At 34.4% G+C, this 19,120-nt stretch overlaps 1 protein-coding gene across 13 annotated transcripts in view; it reads left to right on the top strand.

Annotated features, from left to right (window-relative positions):
• Positions 1–19,120, top strand: part of PICALM (phosphatidylinositol binding clathrin assembly protein) — a 106,915-nt gene that overhangs the window by 71,749 nt on the left and 16,046 nt on the right. For 3 of the 13 annotated variants that reach the window (XM_029914829.1, XM_029914824.1, XM_029914821.1), the window contains exons 13-20: positions 1,186–1,335; positions 9,541–9,648; positions 11,957–12,088; positions 12,183–12,213; positions 12,385–12,484; positions 15,427–15,450; positions 16,857–16,916; positions 18,408–18,512. In XM_029914829.1, coding sequence (XP_029770689.1) covers positions 1,186–1,335; positions 9,541–9,648; positions 11,957–12,088; positions 12,183–12,213; positions 12,385–12,484; positions 15,427–15,450; positions 16,857–16,916; positions 18,408–18,512 — 710 coding nt within the window. The remainder of the gene's footprint in view (positions 1–1,185; positions 1,336–9,540; positions 9,649–11,956; positions 12,089–12,182; positions 12,214–12,384; positions 12,485–15,426; positions 15,451–16,856; positions 16,917–18,407; positions 18,513–19,120) is intronic. The other 10 variants (XM_029914819.1, XM_029914818.1, XM_029914830.1 and 7 more) reach the window with 10 other exon arrangements.

The following is a 19,120-nucleotide window of genomic DNA, read 5'->3' as shown; positions in this document are numbered from 1 at the left end:
ATATACAGTGTTGTTAAGTGAGGTTCACAAACTAGACGAGGATAGGCAAGAACAGGCTACTGGTTAAAAGCACAGAAAGTACAGGCTAAAAGTAGTTTTGTTGCTTTTTATTTTTTCCTTTTCCCATTTATTTAAGATAGGATGAGTGGCTTTCAGTCATTAGAATGATGACTATCTTAGATGAGGTGTAAATACAGTAAATATCTGATTCTAAAAATAACTTTAGAGGTAGGATTTGGTAATATATATTTGGTACCATTCTACTGTTCTAACAATACTTTTGTTATTTAGCAAATCTTTTAATTTTTATTTTTTTATATTTTGTTTATTTAGATAGAGAGAGAGACTGAATGGGGAAGGGGTGGAGAGAGAGAGACACACACAGAATCCCACAGAGGCTCTGTACTGTCATTGCAGAGCCCCACGGAGGGCTCCATCCCAGGAACAGTGAGATCATGACCTGAGGCAAAATCAAGAGCTGGATGCTTAAATCAACTGAGCCACCCAGGTGCCCCTATCAGCAAATCATTGCAAGCCTTAATGATTTGGCTTTAGAATCCTTAACTGGACCTTCAGAGCAGTTCCCAGTTTACTCAGTGGCCACCACTCTTTTGTCTGTTCTTCATTTTTCTAAAATTCCTTTCCTTTTTCTAATTCATTAGAATTTTTCTTCATCTGTATTTTTAAATTTCCTACCTCTGAATCTATACACGATTTACCCCCAACTGTTAGAAATACCCCTTGACCCCTGATTCTCTTTGTTTTTGAAATTTTACCTAATACCACACATATATTGGTTGTTTGAGTAAACATAGCTATGCCAAGAAAGCCAATACATTCCCACCTGGTCAGGGAACACGGTCCAGGGTAGGCGGCTCTTTTATAGATGCATTTTGGTTTTTTCTCCTTTTTAACTTTCTGACTGTTGGCTTCCTGATGTTGGAAAGCAGATCTATCCTTAGTATGCTGCCGATGTTAGTTGGATATGTAAATATTTTCTTCTGAGGGTTCATTTTAAAATATTTAAATGTAGTGCTTCCATCTTGATGATGATGATTAGGTGTTTTGCACTAAGATTAATAAAGAATAATATAGCTACTACTTTTCACTTTGCATCTTTTGACTAATTACAATACTAATTTACTTCCTTTCTTCATTTTGCTGTAATGCACTTGGACTGCACAGATCCTTTCTCTGCTACTGTAGATGCTGTTGATGATGCCATTCCAAGCTTAAATCCTTTCCTCACAAAAAGTAGTGGTGATGTTCACCTTCCCATTTCTTCAGATGTATCCACTTTTACTACTAGGACACCAACTCATGAAATGTTTGTTGGTAAAGTACCATTTAACCTTTCTTTCCAATTAATGTTTATACTGCCTAAGTATTTTTTACATATTCATTGATTATTTTTAAGGCACTGTAATAATTTTGGATTTTAATATCAAATTTTAAAATAAACTAAATAACAGTAATGTAGTGAGGTTTTTAAAATGACACTAGTATCCCTAATTCTATTTAGTCAAAGTTTTTAGGAAAGAAAATTTCCTTTGAAGTTGGGCTTTTTTAAGTGTTTTGTTCTCTATCACATTAGTGTGATGTTCAAGCTGTCTAACATCATTTGCCACACTTTATTTATTAATTCGGAAAGTTGGTTATAGGGTAAATCTCCTAAAACTTACTGACATGTTTATGCATGTTTCTATTTTTCCCCTTTGTGTTTGGGAGAGAGGGTAGTTAATCACTCTTAATACCTATCTTAATTTTGTTTTAACTGTGAATAGTATAATTTTAGATTTTCTCAAATAAATACATGCAGTCTGTCTCATTCTTCTGTGTTTTTAAAATTAATTAATTTATTTAGAGTGAGAGCATATGGGTGTACATGAGCAGGGGATGGGCACACACAGAGAGAGAGAGAGAGAGAATCCCAAGCCAGTCTGCCCTGTCAACACCATGCAGGGCCTCAGCTTACAAACCCTGATATCATGATCTCAAACTGAAATCAAGAGTCAGTTGCTTAAACAATTGAGCCACCCAGGTTCCCCTGTCTGTTTCATTCTTAAGGGTTTCACTTCATTGTTAGCCTGGAGATAGATGACAAGTAGAAAATAAAAAAACAACTTGACTAAATCACCTTTAATTATGGAATAAAAATCCATAAAAAGGTAAAATTTCACTCCAGAGTTAAAACAGGAAAATGTAAGTTTTTGAGTGTATACTAACCTGAAATTAATGTTTTTGAACCTTGCTAAAAAAGATGTTAAACACCCCTTAAAAGATGGTGAAATGGCTTTTATTCAGTTCAGGTAAATAGCTTAAGATGATGCAAATTTAAATCTTTGTTTAAAGCAGCATGCAGAAAGTCATCTGTATATCCTAAAGAGATCACATGGCCGTGTTCTGAGCATTCTGTTTTATATAGCTAATGGGGCAAAAGAGCAGTGGCTAGAAAACAATCGTTGGAGATTTGAGAGAGTTTCAAGATAGGTGCTCTAGTTATATATACCTAGCCTCATAGCTCTAAATTACAATAATTGACACCAGTATTTCCTTTGTGTCATTGTAAAACATTATAAATTAAATAAAAGTGGTTGAAAATAAATTTTACATTCTGTTACTCTTTAGAAAATTTGTGAATTACAGTACCTTATTTGCTTGGTAATAAAGGGTTGCTAGAGTTATCCTTTGAGTGTGGTTTTCTAATAAGTTTGTATTTTCTTTATGCTTACTGAATGTAAACCATTATATATTTAGTAAATATGGCTTCTTGTGTCGTCCTAAGCCAGTTGCCTTAATTTGGGGTATGAAAGATATCTTTCCTTTGGGGCTATAATTTCCATCTTTTACATCAGAGCAGTGCATGTGCTTTAGGCTGTCAATCTTCTTTTATTCACCCAAGAGGGTTAGAATGGAGGTCAGTAACCTTAAGTGCGAAAGGCCATAGCTATTTCACATTGAAATAGAAGCAGAATAAAAACATATAAAAGCCATTCAAAGAAAGTCTGTAACAAAAGGAATATACTAGAAATGTCATTTTCCTAATGTTTCTTAAGTTGGGGCCTGTGGGTTGGGGCAAGAGGAAGACCAGAAAGTAAAGCTTGATGGCTATATACGCTAAGGTGAGTAGGTGCATTTGAAGATTAAAATGATAGAATTGGTGGTTTCGGGCTTACAAAGACCTCCAGAGAATGTTTGGTCAAGTTCCCAACTCTCATATTGGTAAGATGATTATTAACATTTTCCGGATAGATCGCCTGAGTCCCAGAAAAGTTAATATACTAAGACAACTCAGCTAGTAGGAACAAAAGCTTGAAGCAGGACTCCTTTAGCTTTGGTCTACATTGCCTTTTCCCTTATGGAAATGTGGATTTCATTTAAACACTTTTAAATCCTTTGAGTACAAATAGTACAAATGAAAGTATAAAGCATACTTTAAAAAAAAATCTGCCAGGTTTTTGTCATTAACAAAAACTTATTTTTTTATTTATAGTTTATTGTCAAGTTGGTTTTCTTATAACACCCAGTGCTCTTCCCCACAAGTGCTTTCTTCCATGTCCATCACTTCCCTTCCCCTCTCCCCCTTCCCCCTCAGTTTGTTCTCAGTATTCAAGAGTCTCTCATGGTTTGCCTCCCTCCCTCTCCCCAACTATTTTTCCTCCTTCCCCTCCCCCATGGTCTTCTGTTAAGTTTCTCCTGTTTCACATATGAGTGAAAACATACGGTATCTGTCCTTCTCTGCTTGACTTATTTCACTTAGCATGACACCTTCTAGGTCCATCCATGTTGCTGTGAATGGCCATATTTCATTCTTTCTCATTGCATGTAGTATTCCATTGTATATATAAACCACATCTTCTTGATCCATTCATCAGTTGATGGACATTTAGGCTTTTTCCATGATTTGGCTATTGTTGAAAGTGCTGCTATGAACATTGGGGTACATGTGCTCCTATGCATTAGCACTTCTGTATCCCTTGGGTAAATCCCTAGCAGTGCTTTTGCTGGGTCATAAGGGAGTTCTATGGATAGTTTTTTGAGGAACCTCCACACTGTTTTCCAGAGCGGCTGTACCAGTTTACATTCCCACCAACAGTGTAGGAGGGTGCCCGTCTCTCCACACCCTCGCCATCATCTGTAGTCTCTTGATTTGTTCATTTCAGCCACTCTGAACGGCGTGAGGTGATATCTCGGTGTGGTTTTGGTTTGTATTTCCCTGATGATGAGTGACACTGAGCATCGTTTCATGTGTCTGTTGGCCATCTGGATGTAAGAAGAGGCTTTTTAATAATAAGCCTTTTAATCCACATTAAAAGTTCCTGAGAAGTCGGTTGTGTAATAAAAATTCTAACAGTTTCTTACTCAGAGGATTAAGGACATGAAAGAACCACCTAAGGTATGTCATTCCTAGAGATACATTGTCTAATTAGCCACTAGCCACATTAATTATTTAAAATTAAAAGTTTAAATAAAATTAAAATTTTACATACTTAGCTGTATTAGCCACATTTCTATTTTTCCGTGGCACATGTGACTGGTGGCTACCATATTGGACAGAGCAGATTTATGAAACATTTCTGTTATTAGAAAGTTATTTTGGATAGTGCTGCTCTAGAACAGTGGTCAGTAAAAGGGACAGTTAGTAAATATTTCAGGCTTTACAGGATATATAAAATCTCTGTTGTATATTCTTTTGTTTCATTTTTAAAAGCAACCCCTTAAAAATGAAAAACTATTTTAGCTCACATGGCCATTTAAAAATAGGCTACTGGCTGTAATTTACAAGCTTCTGCTCTATAGGTTTAACCCAGAAAATCAGGATAGCTACATAGACACCCTCTAACCCTTCCAGAGGAGGACATTGATCTGAGATGTGGTGTTCACTGTATTAAGCAGCTAGATCAGATTAAAGCAATTATAAGTCAAGAAGAGTGGGTTGTGGTCCCAGCTGTGCCATGTCTGTGACCTTGTTCAGGCTTCTTTCTTAAATGAAGACATCAGAAGACATGTTAATATTGACAAAAGCTAACTGTTTCTTATTTCTCTAAAGAAATGCAGTGTTGGTTATTTCAAAATTTTGTTGCAGATATATTTTAAATATAATATTCATAATGGAGACAAACACCTTTTTTTTTTTTTAAAGTAAGTTGTAATTTGAAGAACACTAAGAGCTTGGACTCTCCTGTTTTTGTTTTGTTTTTTATTACTCCATTCTACTCTTAACTGTTTGTCCTCATTTTTCTCTTTTCCTTTTTTTTCTGTTCTTTTTTTCCCCCCATGTATGCCTTGTCAGATTCTTTTTGTGGCACTCATGCTTATCCTAATACTGCCCTTATGTGCCATGAGCCTTCTACTGTAGCTGGTTTATTTGGAGGTAGGTAATGGTATCTCTTAACATGATCTGTTTAAGTAGGAGGGAGCTCCTATTGTTGTTTTTCTTAAAATGAGGGTTTTTTTTAAATTTTGTAAGAAAAAATACTTTTGAATAACAGATTTTTGCCTAATTTTGTTTGTCTTGTTTAAACACAGGATTGTTTTGTGAATGGATGCTTGTCATCTTCCTACTTAAGCCTATACTCAAAAGGTTCACATTTTCAGAAGAATTTATAACATTTTAATATTACAAGCTTATGGAATTTAAAGCCCTTTGTATAGATGTTAGTGATAGAACACTAAGTAATTAGTGAGCAGTTGTGGCACAGATAGGGAGATCCTGCTGGAAACAAGTGTGCTTTTTCCAGCACTGTGCAAAGAGTAGAAATGGAAAACAGCTTCCAGAGAGGCATGGCCTACTTGATACTTATTTCTGTCTTTGCAAACATATTCTAGGCCAGTGCAGTAGCAATGAAACCTCAAACTTCAGCTGATTTTTTTTGTTTTTGTTTTTTTTGCATGGGAGTTGATTACCATAGGTCAGTTGGCATTGAAAAGTGTATTGGACACAACTAAAGAATTAAGATTATCAACTGGCAAAGTTGGACATGATTAAAAGGATTTAAAAATGGAATTTATGGGGTGCCTGGGCGGCTCAGTTGGCTTGGCATCTGACTCCTGATCTCAGCTCAGGTCTTGATCTCAGGGTCCTGAGTTTGAGCCCTGTGTTGGGCTCCATGCTGGGTATAGAACCTACTTAAAAAAATAAAATAAATAAATAATGGAATTTATGAGGATATTTGATGGAAAGTATGTGTTTAGAATCCAGTGAATTTACGTTTGAGCTCCTTTTTAAATTCGTTTACTTCCTTATCTGTATGACTTGAAACAAGTATTTAACCCCTCTAAGCCAATGAAAATTGGGATAATAAAGTTTATGTATATGAATGTATAACATCTGGTACATAGTGTCATTAAAACTACTATTAAAACCATCTTGTGTATTCAGATCACTTTATATTTGGGATGGATTTTTTGCTCAAATTATTATTTAATTATCATACACAGTCTTGACACTTTTTCATTGCTTTTAGGTTTTAAAATTACCATGGGTTGTTCTCTTTTAGACCCAGCATTTGCTACAAAAAGCTCAAGAAGTTCATACGACTTTAATAGTCCTGATGAATAAATATAATTATTATAGCTGTAGTAATAAAATTTCCTTTTTCTACCTACTAGTTTATATAAGATGAAATATTTGGGATAAACCGAAAACCTTAAGATTTTAGAATCAGGCAATTTGGGGTTTAAATCTTGGTTTTGCCATTTATTAAATCATTGACCTTGAGTAAATTGTTTAATCTTGTTTACTCATCCATAAAATGAGAATAATAAAAAATATCTCATGAGGTTGTTGTGAGATTTAAATAATAATACTGTTTATAAAGCTCTTGGTCGTGTTTAATAGGGTTTAATAAATAGAAGTTACTTTCACAAAAAGTATGAGGCCTAATTTATTTTGGAACTAACACCAAATTCTGTTAACAAAATGGTAAATTTTTCTGGAAGGTGTTTGGAATGCCTTTTTGTCCCCAAAGCTTGTTCATATTGTACCTTTCAGCTAATTTATTATTGTAGTCCTGAGATTTCTAAATGTTAAACTGAATTAGTGCCAGTTAGTGGCAGAGTTTTCACTTGGCTTTGGTGAAATGAAAGAGTAGACCGTTCAGTATCATGATAATTTTATACAGTTAACCTTGTCTCAAAAAGCCTGTTCATCTTTTTTTGTGTGTGTCCCTAAATTTTCCTTTTGAAATGGTGATGTAGTTTTTTAAATTTTTAAGTAACTTTTAAAAATTAAATCATAATAGTTTCCCAGAAGGTGACTTGGAATAAAAGGCCATTAAGTTGTTAATGTTCATTGAAATGATAATACAAAACTCTTACCTTCAAGATGTTTTATAAACATTCCTTACTTAAAAGATGGTTAGCTTTGAAATAGGTTGCTTGCTTCCCTGGTAGCCAGTCAACTATTACATTTTACTAAAAATAGTCTTTTTACTTTTTTCACTTACGTATAGCTAGAGACTTTTTAAATTTGAACTACTAGCTCCGGTTTACTTTATATCCTTTCAAGTCTTTTCTACTTTTAGGTAATAGTATTGTAATTCCACAGACTGATGCCCTTTCATACCTTAGGAAATGACTTCTCTCTTTACACATAATAATAGTCACCAAATTCTACAAAGCTAAGGCAAAATAGCAAGAGAAAATAGGAATTTGATACGCTATCCTAGGCATAAATTATTGTCCCATGTATTTTCTAAAGTTTGGAAATATAGCCAAGATACTGTTTCCACAGTGATTTAAAGAACAATATGTATACTTCTTACACATGGGCACATAGGTAAATATGGTAGATTTTTGTCTATCTTGAATAGACACATTAGTTCTTGGTTGTAAAGAGTTATGAGAAGAATCAGAGAGCCCCTGGTATAATTCTTAAACTGCTTGTACACTTTAAAATACTGTTAAATTGTTAAGTCTAGAAATCTGGGAAACTTTTGAATAATGGTCAGATTTATATACTAAATTGTTTTGTATTTTGATTGTATTTGTGTTCTCATTATATGACACCAGTTCTTTAAGAGCAGTTAAGTAATTATGGAATAAGTACATTTAGCTATAAAGTACTACTTTTAAAGTTGGAGTATTGATGTGTATCAGCTGTGAGTCATTGATAAGTCACTGTTCTAGCTTCTCTGTCTTGAGGACTTTCATGGACTTCTCACCAAGTCTTATCCTCCTTTTATAGTTTTCTTAAAAAGCAGTCTTTTTAGAACAATACTTCACTTTATATCCTGGTGATGTACATTAAGAATTCAAAGTGAGATTCTGACAGACTGAAAGTCCTTTAGTAGAAAGTTGAGGGAAAAGAGCCAGTGTTTAGGACCAAAAAGGTTAACCTTGCCCTAATGATATATTTGCTAATCTTCTAATACTAGTTGATATATACATATAATATATATTATTATATATATAACTATATAAATAATATGTGTGTATAATATGAATATATACATACACACACATTTTGACTCTAGAATTTAGAGGTGAAGAGAACTTAGGAGCCATTTATGGTAGTCCTCCACAAAATACAAGAATTCCTTCTTTGTAATTCTTGCTAGATGCTAAACTGTTTTCTACTTGGAGTATACTCCTCAGATCATGTGACAGCCCTAATAATTTGTAGATGATTTTAATTCTTCTTTTCAAACCCTAGAAATTCAGAACCTCTCCTTCACAAAAATACAACTTTTCACAATTTTTGAAAATCATCATTTGTTACCGTAGGCTAGCTGGCTTCAGAGATACAAGCTGGGTGTTGGCTTAATACCACCAGCATCTGTGCAACAGAAAGGAAAGAAGGTTTCTTATTTATGTTCTGGTATTTCAGATTTGAATTAGATAAATTAGCATGTTTAATTTTATAGTCCACTTCACTGTTGAAGTAGCAAATTGAAGTTAGAGGGTGGTCAGGAGTTGAAATGGTCTCTTTTATTTTTTGGATATTTGAAAAGCACCTAGACACAAGAGGGACATAAGGATTAGTGAGTTTAAGTTTCAGAATCCTGTTACCTCTCAAAGAATGTTAACCATATTGCATTTGATTAACCATTGAAGGAAGGAAGGTGAGTAGTTAGAGGGTGGGGAAGACTTCTAGGCATATATATATACTAAGTAGATTCATATATTTTTTTCAGCACCATAGAAGACTTATCTCATTATTGAACAGTCACTTGTGTATATATATTTTGCTTCATCCAAAATCCTGGAATTTTAGGTGTGTTTAGTTTTTAAAAGATCGTTAGTATACAAAAATTAAGGTAAAAAAGATAAGCAAAGATTTCATTTTTTTAATGAAACAAACTAGTGGTTCAACCTCAGTTGGTTTGTTAGTTTTCTTTGTCAGTAGGATGATTTTGTTATGGAAAATGTCATCACCACAAAAAGATGTAGTGTTAAGAAACATTTTGCTTAATGGATTGGCCTTGTTTTTCGTTGAGGAAATGTATTGCTTTTTCCATTCAATTTGTCATCATTATTAAGAGGTATAAATGTAGAGTTAGTGAAGAATTGAACTTTGTCCATTTTGGTTTTTCTTAGGATTCACTCCATCTCCAGTTGCGCAGCCACATCCTTCAGCTGGCCTTAATGTTGACTTTGAATCTGTGTTTGGAAATAAATCTACCAACGTTATTGTCGATTCTGGGGGTAAGAAACATTTGTTTGTTTTTAAGAAATTTATTTACTTTGAGAGTGCATATGTAAGCAGGAGAGGGGAAGAGAAGAAGAGAGGGGAAGAATCTCAGGCAGACTCTGCAATGTTAGCATGGAGCCCAACGTGGAGCTTGAACCCATGAACCGGGAGCTCATGACCTAAACTGAAATCAAGAGTCAGATGCTTATATGACTGAGCCACGCAGGCAACCCAGAAAAAAATTTTTTATTAACATTACTGTAATGTTCTCATTTAGATTCTGTGTGAGGACATAATAATACTCCCCTGAACAGGTGTAAATAAATTGGGGTAGCCAATGAAGTAGTTTCTCTTTTACCAACCACTCACTGAGAACTTCAAGGGGTTTTTAATTGTTACCCTTTTCATAGTGCCATTTTTGGTGCTGGGAAGATTTTGTTTCTCCTAGACCTAAATGAATCTTTCTCAGATGAGACTGCTAAGTTTTGCTAGTGACGACTACTTGTAGAGTGTGCTTTGTAATCATTACAATTTTTACCCTTACTGAAATGAAATTGGCATTTTTGAAAACTAGGAAAAGAAAAACCTGTTCTACCTTGACTTGTTGAGATAGTAAGTGTACAGACAGCTAGAATGTATCAGATCTGTGGGGGCTTTTTGTTATTTTAAGGATGATTCTTTTTATAGTATGCTTGTTCATTTGCCTTAAAAGAACTATAAATTTATAGAGCCAGGTTTTCATTCATTTTCATTTAATATCTTGTTAATTTGAAGTAGGTAAAGATTAATAAGAGTTTCCATAAAATTGACTATTCTCACTATGGGATGACCTTTAATTTGGTTAGTAATTAAGTTCAAGCCATTTAAAGAAACATTGAGGTGTTTTTTATTTTATATGTAATTAGTTATATGTATAAAAAGTAAGCAAGCTTATAAAGAATATGGACTAAGAATTTATATTTTTTTCTATGTTCTAGTAGTTTTATAGTTATATTTTTTGATGCATATGACTTTCTCCTTTTGAGTTTGTTTTTCTGGAAAAAGGATAAAGGAAGTAGAGGTCAACTGTTCATAGGCTGTAAACCACCATTTTGGTTAACTTTCTTTTTCAAATTCTCTTATTCCTAGATCATGCTATTTTTTTTTTGTTTTGTTTTGTTTATTTTGAGAGAGAGAAAGAGAGAGAAAACAAGAACCAGCAAGCATGGGTGGGGCAGTGAGAGAGGGAGAGAGAATCCCAAGCAGGCTCTCTGCTAATAAGCAGAGAATCCCACTGCAGGGCTCAAACTCACTCACGAATTAGGATTCCATGACCTGAGCCAAAATCTGAAATCAAGTCTGATGCTTAACGGACTGAACCACCCAGGCACCCCCTAGTTCACACTATTGAGTTCTTCAGTGGGTGTGTTTGATTGGATTTGCTTTTCTCTTTTAGCTTTGGTAGAGAACCTTAAGGGATTTTATTTTATTTATTTTTCACTCCTAAGCAATATTCTTGTTTACTAGATGGTTTCATGCCATTGGGACATAAGATTGTTAGGTATGAGTTAGGTCAGCTGTTTTTAGATAGAAGAAAAGTGATTAAGGGGTTTTTTCACTTGCTTCTAACATACTGGTTTACAGATACCTTACATTCTCCACATTGAAGAATGTAAAAAGGTCTAGAAGATATTTCTTAGAAGAAAAACTTTACACAGTTACAGAGATGTATTTTTTATCTATATTTCTTCAGATGTGAGTTTTCAGAAAATTTTGCCAGTGAGGGGGAGAATTACATTCTATTCCTTTCTCTTTCAACTTTGAAATAAAAAAGTTTTTTACCTGAATGCTTCTTTCTTCAACACCCCCCTTTTTAAAAATGTTTATTATTTATTTTTGAGAGAGAGAGTACGAACAGGCAGAGCAGAGAGAGAGAGAGAGGGAGACATAGAATTCAAAGCAGGCTCCAGGCTCTGAGCTATCAGCACAGAACCTGATGCAGGGCTCAAACCCACAAACTGTCAGATCATGACCTGAGCCAAATTTGGACACTTTAACTGACTCAGCCACTCAGGGCACCCCTTTCTTCATCCCTTTTAACCATAATATAATTTGGTCATGAAGTAAGGCATGATTTCTATCAAAGCAAATTTGCCTTTTCATTCAGTTCACTTTGAAGCGATGAATTTCTCCCTTTTCCATTTAAGGGCATTAATTAATGCCCCATGTTCTGGAGGACTTTCCCAGCAAACAAACAAGTAGAAAAGGCAGAGATCTCCTTTAGAAAGCTATAGCGCCATAAAGTCCCTTACATATCCTATTTCGTCTGTTTGTAACTTTAAGGCTTTGATGAACTAGGTGGACTTCTCAAACCAACAGTGGCCTCTCAGAACCAGAGTCTTCCTGTTGCCAAACTCCCACCTAACAAGTTAGTATCTGATGACTTGGATTCATCCTTAGCGAATCTTGTGGGCAGTAAGTATTTTTTGGATTCTTTTAATCTTCTTTAAAATCAGCTGTATCAAAAACGAGTCTGGGTTTTAAGTGCTTTCTTTTTCTCCTGTCATAGATCTTGGCATTGGAAATGGAACCACTAAGAAGTGAGTTTATTTGTATTGTTTCCTCAGGTATCATGTATAAGTTAATTTAGCTTTCATCTTAAAAGTGTGTGTAGAGATGTTAAATCTACATCTTTTTGTTCAATCTAAATGTGTAGTAAAGAACGTTTATAATTACAGACACTTAGTGTTTTTATTTACGTTTATTTAAAGTGATGTAAATTGGAGTCAGCCAGGCGAAAAGAAGCTAACTGGAGGATCTAACTGGCAGCCCAAGGTTGCACCAACAACTGCTTGGAATGCTGCAACGATGGTGAGTTGAAAAAGCTCGCAGTAACATGAGTAATTTAGGTGACTGTGTGACATGAAATGTTTTTAAAGTGTAGCTATAGGTTAAAGATTGTTTATTCAGTTTTAGAAATATAAGAAACTTGTGGGTTTTTTTTTTTTTTAAGGAATCTGACTGTATTTGCCAGGTATATTTTAGTAGCTAACATTTATTTAAAGGTTCCTTTGTGCAGGCATTATTCAATAAATAATATGTGGCTTTATTTTATATAATCCTTAAATTAACCTTACATGGTAGTAACTTTTACTGTCCCCAATGTTCAGATGAGGAAATGGAGACATGGAGTTATTACATAATATGCCTAGGCTCCCAGAGTTCTTAAGTGATTGGGTAAATTTTTAGAACCCAGGCAGCCTAACCTAAGAGTAACTAATGATTAATACTCTTAATCATTACCCTATGCTGCTGGTCTCAAATATTATTATTTATCTAGAATATAAAATCTTTAGTATTTTGCTCCTCTCACCATTGGTAAAGCAACTTTACATTGCTTGGTCTTTGATAATATTGTCAAATAGTTCATACAGTTGATTTTCCTTATTTGCTGTAATTATATTCTTAAAATCCCCAAAACATTGCTAGGTTCACACGCACGTACCTATTTCCTCTAGTAATGGTTCAGCAATCACTGATTTAGTGTTGGGTTACTTTAACAATGTAAATGCACCCAGTAAAGAGAATCAACACACACACACACACACACACACACACACACCCACCCCTCACATACATTATAATCTTAAATCCTAATCAAACTTATTCTGTTAGATGCTATTTTTTTTTAATTTATTTTACAAAAAAGAAAATGTAGTTGGTGTTAAGTGACTGACTGACCTGAGGCTGCTGCACTGACAGGTGCCAGACTTGGGCCTCTAGCCGTAGCCAGAGCCAGAGCTTCTGGCAGTGCCCTACCCTCTTCCCCACCCTCTCAGACCCTCTGAGGCAGAACCTCACCTTGGTCACCCTTAGCTGAGAATGAGGGCATTGGGCAACAGATTTTTCACTACTCTGTGCATGACTGTGAATGACCTCAAAAGCACCACAAACACTGATTTGGGGATCACAAATAAATGTTACCAAGTAGGCAGATTTGTAAATACAGGATCCATGAAAAATGAAAATTAATTGTATATGCTGAGTAACTAGTTAGCATCTAGTACTGAAGAAGTTCTAATTATTTTTTTGAGAAAGAGAGGAGGGCGCATGTGAGCAAGGGGTGGGGAGAGAGAGAAAAAGAGAGAAAGGGGAGCCAGGCTCACCTGAAGCAGAGCCTCCTGGGTTTTTTTCTTTTTGTTTCTGTTTTTCTTATGCGAAGATGGGGCTTGAGTTCACTCATCTCGAGCTCATAAAATGTGAGATCATGATGTGGGCTGAAGACAGATGATTAACTACTGAACCACCCAGGGACCCCGAATATTTTTAATCTCTATTAAGTATGGTTGTCCCAGAGTAGCTTTGTGGCTGTCCTTCTATCCTTGGTCAGCTGCAGTTTTCATTAGTGTGGTAAGTTTTCCTGCGTCAGAGAAACCAGTTTTTTCTCCTAGACAAATTTAAAACATGCTTTCTTATAACTGTAAATAGAAGCATTTGATTATATGTTGTAGCCTTCCTGTTGTTGTTAGAGACCACCATTACACCTGTTAACAGCCACATGTTAATTAAATCCCTTCTAGAGAACTGCCCTATTTTCCTGGGGTTAATCATATGTTAAAATTACTAGAGTTGAGCTAAAACTTGTGACATTATCCAGAAAGTTTTGTTAGCTTTAGTATTCTTAATTGGAAAATGACAATGAAATTTAGCTACATTTTTAAGGCAACAATTTTTCATTGATAGGGTTCACTGCCATTACTACTAATAAATCCTTGCAGTTAAGTAGTGTGGTATGTTTTTACACATACCTATCTTGCATCTGTTAATAGTACATTCTTGGAGAATTTTGAATTGATATCATCCCAATTATAAAAATAAAGTTAAACAATTGTTTTTAAGTACAAAGCATCTAGAATGCAGATTGCAGTTGAAATTCATTCCTTCTGACTCTGAATCCAGTGTTTTTCCACACTATTACATGCCTCACTGACCAGGGGCTGACAAGAAGCTAGTTTTGTAGCATCAGGTGTGAATCATACATTGATAATACAAGAGGCCTGATATAAATCCAAATGCTGATATGAAACTACAGTGAATATTTTATTATTAAATTAATGTTAGACTATATGAAATATTAGAAGTTTGTAGATAGCACTTGACTGAATATTGACTACCAGAATGGAAAAGGCACTTAACCATTTGGGATTTTTATGTAAGTTGATGATGTTTATGGTACTGTGTCATTGTGTGTCATCTCTTAAGAATTTTGTTAAAATGTTAAATTTTGAATGTATTTCATAGAGTTTCCTTTTAATGACTAACATATAGGACTGGTGATGTGATTCACTACTTAGATAAACTGCTGCTTATGACATTTCTTTACATTTCTAACCTTTTTATTAATCCATAAACACTGTCAAGGTTTTTGAACATTTTTTTAATTAAAAAATTTCATTGGCATTTTGTTAATAGATGTGATTTTCATTACTTTTAATTACTGCTTGCTTTTTTTCTATTTTAGATATGATGCAACCCTGTTTATGGGATGCACTGAATTTTGCATTTATGTTTTATACTATTTATAATAAACTATTAGGTATGTAAGGGGATGATGCTGGAGACTAAATTTCCTGGTAACCTTGATAGTGTTTTAGTATAGGTGTTCTTCCATTAGATTTTGGAAATACAAAGGATTTTAGGTAGTTAGTGAATGTACATGTGAACTAAAATGCTCTGTGTATTTTCTGTTGTGTAAGTACTTGTTCTAATCCAGTGTTATTGCATTATGTAATTGTTCTTCCTGGGAAAAACAGAATGGCATGCATTTTCCACAATACGTAAGTGACCCAAAACTAGCCTTTTTGCAATAAATTGGCATGCTATTAACCACTGCTGTAGCAGAATCTCATAACCTTCCAGCTATACTTGTTTTCACATTCAGATTTTCAATGTGCCAAAAATTCTTTCTAGCATCTACTGATTTCATGGATGTGTTGCAGAATTGACTCTGGTGGTGGCATGGGAAATACAGATTTTTTTTTTCTTGCTTAATATTCTGCCATTTGCTGCCAGATGGCTGGGTGTCTGTGTGTGTATCTGTGCTGCCACTATGCACTTGATGATTTCTGAATGAAGGGAAATGTTGATTGTGGTAATGTTGAAAATAACAATTGCATGAAATCTTACAGGCTTCTGCTGTACTTGGCAGTTTGTTTGCTGCTCTTGCAGCCCTTGGTTTTTAAGTAAGGAGAGACCAATAAGTCCTACATGCTCAGTCAAATACTAAACTTTTAACTGTTCACTTTAGTTATGCTTCATTTAACTTCTCCATGCATATGTTCAAATTGCCATATAATTTCAGTTATTTTTTTATGTTTCAGCAGTGTTATTGGTCTTTCTCCTGTATTCAATTTCAGTTTTCATTATAAGATAACACAGGGACTGTTGTTAAGACAGCAAATATATTTAAAATGATTCTGTGCTCAGACTGTGTATTTACAGAGCAGGAGTTAAAGTAGAAGGAGGAGGGGAACCTAAACATCCTAGGACTAGGTGGCTCTTTTAAGCATTAAAGTGTAAACAGACTTAAAAATTTATTCCTCTTCCAAATTGGCGCTTTGCAGAAGATAGTTTAATAATTTATAGAGTAAATTAGAAGGAATGCTAATGTACATACTCTGTATAAGAATTGTGTGCGTCATAGAAATAATCCTATTTAGTAGTGTTCTGAAATCTTCGGGGTTCTTTGAAAAGAGTGAATGAGGTCCTTAGAAACTAATTTTTTGGAAGATCAGATTGTTAATTGATTGGGGATCTTTACAAATTATTTTTTCTTGTTCAGAAAATGAAGTACCTAGGAAAACATTTAGTAATTTAACTTTTTCTAGGTAAACATTTTTTATGCTATTGATAGTGATAGACATTAACTTTTAGAATTTTGAAAATTTTTTTAAATCTGAAGATTTTTAAAGCTGTAAAAAGCAATTGAAATTTTACATCACTGTTGTATCTAAGCTTAAATGATAGTTTTTCTTTCTAATAATTCTGCTTTTCTGCTAATTTCAAGATAACTCTTTTTCATTGAGCATTAATTGACACAGTTATTAATGATCACAAGTGTCACATTTAATCACAGCTGTCTTAGCAATTCTTTTTAGTGGAACTACAGCTATTAATTCCTTGAACTCAGTTGACATACATGAGTTACATATATCCTTGTTTATTTTTTTCTTCACCATGTCAGGCACCTCCTGTAATGGCCTATCCTGCTACTACACCAACAGGCATGATAGGATATGGAATCGTAAGTATCTTTCCAGACACATTTTGAAAATTGACTTATATTTAACATGCCTTTATACAAACTTAACTAAAAAAAAGAACTTAGTGCCACACATACTCTTAGCACCTAACACGGAATCTCAGAGCATTGGTTTCATAGATATTTCTAGAATAGTCATTATACAGCTGATATTATTTATGAATTTTCCCACTACTACTTAGCTTACTTTTCCCCTCATAACTTTGCTAAGCATTTTCTACTTCATTACAGACTCTTTTAGACATTAATGTTAACTCCAACCCTTTGTTTGTGTGACTTTACATTAATACCATTGAAGTCTTATAACAACCTTAATACTGTAAAGGAAGGCGAGGAATTACATTTGTCGAATTGTGTTGGAGCAAATTCAGTAAGTCCAGAGAAACTTTCCTTTGACAATGATTGCTATACAGAAATAGTTCTTTAAACCTTTAAGCTGCCCACAATCCACATTCTACACTGCCTTTACTCTCCTAGCTTTCTTAATATATACACTCACTTAGATAAGAAATGGAGGTAGTGACTTCAAACCTTACCCACCCTCCTCCCTTCCCATATGTGTTTGAGGTACTGTTGCCAATAGGAGGCAGCACCACATTCCTTGGTATTGTTACTGCAGCTGCTGTGCTACTTCTTTATTTACATCTTCTGGATGTACTTTGTTTTCCCACAATTTCACAGCTTTTGGATGGGCGATTATAAGAAAGGAGTGTGCACAAAATCTCAAAGGTTAAAGTGAAGCTCTTGCTATAAATAGGAGTTTAGTTGAAAGTTTAAATAGAACTTACAGAAAGAAAAGATTTCAGAGTTTGACATTTTAACCAAAATAATGTAGTGGTCTGTATATGTTCTATTTGGTCACTTATTTATGCTAATTTTATACAACGGAGTAGTAATTTTTAAAGAAAGAGATGGTTGGTTGGGATTCTATTTTCGGTTATTCAAGAATGAACTAAGCTCTTTATATGTTATTTAAACCTCTTCTTGGTTCTTCCAATCAGTAGCGGAAGTAAAATGAAAGAACCATAGAGAGTAAACCTCTTCAAAGAAACAACTGTATTCACTTGTGATTGCTTGCATACTGGCATAAGGACCTGACTTAATATATAAAAGCGGCAGTTTACTTTGAAATAGCTTCACTATTTTACAATTTTAAATTTTCCTATGTCTAAAACTGACAAATTGGAAATTTGGGATTGGTTTGAATTGCTTTGTCTGCCATACTGTAGTAAAGTTTACGTTTTTCTTAAATTTAAGCTTTTTTTTAAAACAAACTTTAGAAGTGAGCATATTAATGATTTAAAAAAAAACTTAAGAATTTGTAGCTGTCAGCCTTATTTGTGTTTACAAGAAGTTTTCCTTTGAATTAAAGCAAAAATACTAGTACTTTTCAATACTAGCATCCTTCTTGTTTACTACTTAAGGGAGATGTCAGTCGACATCATTTAACTTAATATTTTTCTTTTTCTTTAGCCTCCTCAAATGGGAAGTGTACCTGTAATGACACAACCAACCTTAATATACAGCCAGCCTGTCATGAGACCACCAAACCCCTTTGGTCCTGTATCAGGAGCACAGGTATTAATGTGCCATATGTAACTATTTTAATGTGCCTGATGTGGAAAGAATATGATAGTGAGAATTCCTCTTATAAACTTGAGAAACAAGTTACTAGTGTTTTTCCCCCTTGATGGTGGATGTTGCTTGTTTGCTTTATCATCTAAGAGGTTTTAAGAATATTATTTGGAAGGAAAGGACAGAAAATTAGAAACATTAAGGATGAAAAATTTTCAATAACTTGTAGTTGGTCAATCAAGAAGTTGGTTTTTGAGATTAAGGAACCTACTTTCTGTTTATGATTCTGGCTTGCTTTCCTTCGTGAACACTAAAAACCTTGAACTTCGAGCTCTAGTGCCTTCGTTGGAATGGTGCTACCTGAAAGATGTTGCCCTTGAGATATCTGTCCAACAGGACAAGTACAGAAAGTTGTGAACGTTATTTTTTTATTAGATAATTACCTGCCACTGAGGATTGTATTTAAAAACAAACTGGGATAGAGGGGTGGGAGGCAAAATCAAAACAAAACAAAACAAAAAAATTTGAAATGCCATGCTGACCTAATTTCTTTAAAGGAGAGACTTCAGATGTTTCTTAGACCCTCTCCCAGGTCTTGAAATTTCACCCCA

This window comes from Suricata suricatta, chromosome 11, assembly GCF_006229205.1.
Source record: "Suricata suricatta isolate VVHF042 chromosome 11, meerkat_22Aug2017_6uvM2_HiC, whole genome shotgun sequence".
Lineage (NCBI taxonomy): Eukaryota > Metazoa > Chordata > Mammalia > Carnivora > Herpestidae > Suricata > Suricata suricatta.
This window is presented reverse-complemented; position numbering and strand designations above follow the sequence as displayed.